Raw genomic sequence first — 2,697 nt, forward strand, 5'->3', positions numbered from 1 at the left:
CACATGGAGACGCGAAAGACAATTCAGTCTTAAACCATTCTACCTTAGAATTATCCTTAATTTTCTCCTTAGCTATGGTTTTTCACACCTGGCTTGTTTGTACAGTTATAGCAAGCCCTACCTATGACATTATAACAACTGCTGTTGAAGTACCTTGATGAGAACATTCATCTTGACAAAAATTAATCATTTAACATAAGAAATGCATTACATCCTCCAAGACGATGCTTTTCTTTGTGTTATTTTCACAGAGCATCGTTTTCATCCTTCTTTCCCAGGCTGTAGATCAGAGGATTCAGCACTGATATCACAGCAGTATAAAACACGGAAACCACTTTGTCATTTTCTAGTGCGTACTGTGAACTGGGCCAAACGTATATGGAGATGGTGGTCTCATACAATAAGCCAACCACCGATAGGTGGGAGGCACAGGTACAGAAGGCCTTGCATCTCCCTGCTGCAGAGCAGATCTTCAGGGTAGTGACGAGGATATATATGTAAGACACCACAATTTTCAGAGAGGAGACAGTTCCACTGAAAAACCCCTGGCTGAAAAGCAAGACGTCACTGGGGAAGGTGTTACTGCACAATAATTTTAAGATTGGGGAGAGATCCCAGAAGAAATGATTGATCATATTTGACTTGCAAAATGCAGATGAAATATTAGCAGCACCTAAATGAGTCCCTGGAGAAAACCAGTGAGATATGAAGCAAGCATGAGCTGAGTGCAAACTCTGAGGGACATAACAACCATATAGAGCATAGGGTCGCCGATTGCCATGAAGCAATCATATGCCTTGACTGCCAGGAAATAATTCTCGGTGGTTACACAGGCCACAAAGAGATACATCTGGATGGCACATTCTATCAAGCAAATAGTTCTCACCTCCAGAAATAAGTCTGCGTAACATCTTGGGAGCAATGGCTGAAGAATATGAAAGATCCAAGGCAGATAAGTGCCCAAGAAAGAAGTACATCAGGGTGTGACGTCAGGGGGTAGATTGTGATTAGCACAGTCAATCCCAAACCTCACAAAAGGCTGATCAGATAGACTGCCAGAAACACCAAAAAGAGAAGGAGCTGGAATTCTGGGAGATCAGTGAGTCCCATAAGAATGAATTCAGGAACTACAGTGATATTGTCCTGGTCCATCTCTCTAATATATATGATTAATCTTAAGGTAAATGGAGAAAAAGTATCATTAGAATAAATGATGACAAAATTACATTTGATTCCACTAATTCAGACCCTGGCATGATTCCTTTTGTTCCAGAGAGAGGGCTGCTCACATGCTTCCTGTGTCCTCACTGGGCTCAGTTGCCTTTCAGGCCTTATTCTATAACTAAGTATGCAAGCCTCCTGAGATCAGATATTGAGTCTTCTGCTTCTGGTGCTTCCTCAGTTCTTAGTGCAGGGCTCTGCACACATCTGTGCTCTATCCACTAAGCCATGCCACTTTGTGAAGTTTCCACAGAATCTTTTTAATGCACTGAATCCTTCTCTCTCCTCACATACCAATATGGCCTAACAGAAAGAGCACAGGCCTGGGAGTCAAAGAACCTTGGTTCTAATCCTGGCTCTGAAAATTGCCTGCTGGATGACCTTGGGTAAGTTATTAACTTATCTGTAAACTTCTGTAAACATCTTTCTCAAATCTGTAAAATGGGGATTCAAATGCCTAGTTTCTCTCCTACTTAGATTGTAAATTCAGTGAAGAGCATGTACTGTGTCCAACCTGATTGTCTTGTATCTACCCCAGCGCTTACTTCAGTGCTTGGCACAGAGTAAGCACTTAACAGATAGAACAATAATAATCATAAAATTTTAGTAAGATCCGGTTCTACCTAGCTTGTGCTGCAGTAGAGGTGGGACATATTCTGGACAGGGGGTAGGGGAGATGGGGCCTCTATGTACCAGCAAGGAGTGGGACTTGAACTCCACTTTGGAAGGCAGTGTTCCTGAGACGAGTATAGAGAGAGGGAACAAGAAGAGTACAAGGATTTAAAAGTCAAAATGATATCTCTTTTCCTTGAGTTCTCCAGGTAAATGTAATTCCTATTTTAATATGGGAACTTTGAATTACATTGTAAGAGGGTTCAGTTAATGTCCTAACGTCTGGAGTGGGACATTTAAAATCATTTTTATTCAATGTTATTGTTTTCTGTGAGGACTCTCTTAATTAGTCAAGCAAATATTCAGCACATTATATTTGGGCCTTTATTAATGATAAAGTTTGGGCCTGGGAGTCAGAAGGTCATAGGTTTTAATCCCAGCTCCACCACATGTCTGCTGTGTGACCTTGGGCAAGTCACTTTACTTCCCTGTGCCCCAGTTACCTCACCTGTAAAATGGGGATTGAGACTGTGAGCCCCACATGGGATAGGGACTGTCTCCAACCCAATTTGTTTGTATCCGCCCAGCTCTTAGTAAAGTGCTTGGCACATAGTAAGTATTTAAAAAATACCACAACTATTATATGTTCAAATGCTTCAGGCCTCACTGAATGTTGCCAGATAAATAGTAAAATGTCCAAGAGTAATGGTGTATACAGAATTCAATCTATTGCACTAAGGGTTTGGGTTAGGCAAAAGGGCAAAACCCTGTTTCCTTCTCACAAGGAGCTTACACTCTAGTGGGAGAGACAGACATAGATATATTAATGAGCCATAGAAGCAGAATAAATAAAACTGAATTTTT

At 41.2% G+C, this 2,697-nt stretch overlaps 1 protein-coding gene across 1 annotated transcript; it reads right to left on the reverse strand.

The window, feature by feature from the left end:
- Window positions 1-245: 245 nt before the first annotated feature.
- Window positions 246-1,152, reverse strand: LOC119921306 (olfactory receptor 5L1-like). Its single transcript, XM_038741602.1, has 3 exons — window positions 1,034-1,152; window positions 772-911; window positions 246-685 (listed from the first exon to the last, which is right to left on the reverse strand). Exons 1-3 carry the CDS (start codon window positions 1,150-1,152, stop codon window positions 246-248), a joined length of 699 nt encoding a protein of 232 aa, XP_038597530.1.
- Window positions 1,153-2,697: the final 1,545 nt, after the last annotated feature.

The sequence above is a fragment of the Tachyglossus aculeatus genome (assembly GCF_015852505.1).
Source record: "Tachyglossus aculeatus isolate mTacAcu1 chromosome 12 unlocalized genomic scaffold, mTacAcu1.pri SUPER_6_unloc_2, whole genome shotgun sequence".
NCBI lineage: Eukaryota > Metazoa > Chordata > Mammalia > Monotremata > Tachyglossidae > Tachyglossus > Tachyglossus aculeatus.

Excerpts from the sequence above, each read along its gene's own strand:
- LOC119921306 (XM_038741602.1), bottom strand. The coding sequence starts at position 1,152 with ATGGACCAGGACAATATCACTGTAGTTCCTGAATTCATTCTTATGGGA. Across the intron at positions 912-1,033 it reads GTCTATCTGATCAGCCTTTT|ATGTTACGCAGACTTATTTC; the intron begins GTGAGGTTTGGG and ends ATTGCTCCCAAG. Across the intron at positions 686-771 it reads TGATTGCTTCATGGCAATCG|GGACTCATTTAGGTGCTGCT; the intron begins GCGACCCTATGC and ends GGTTTTCTCCAG.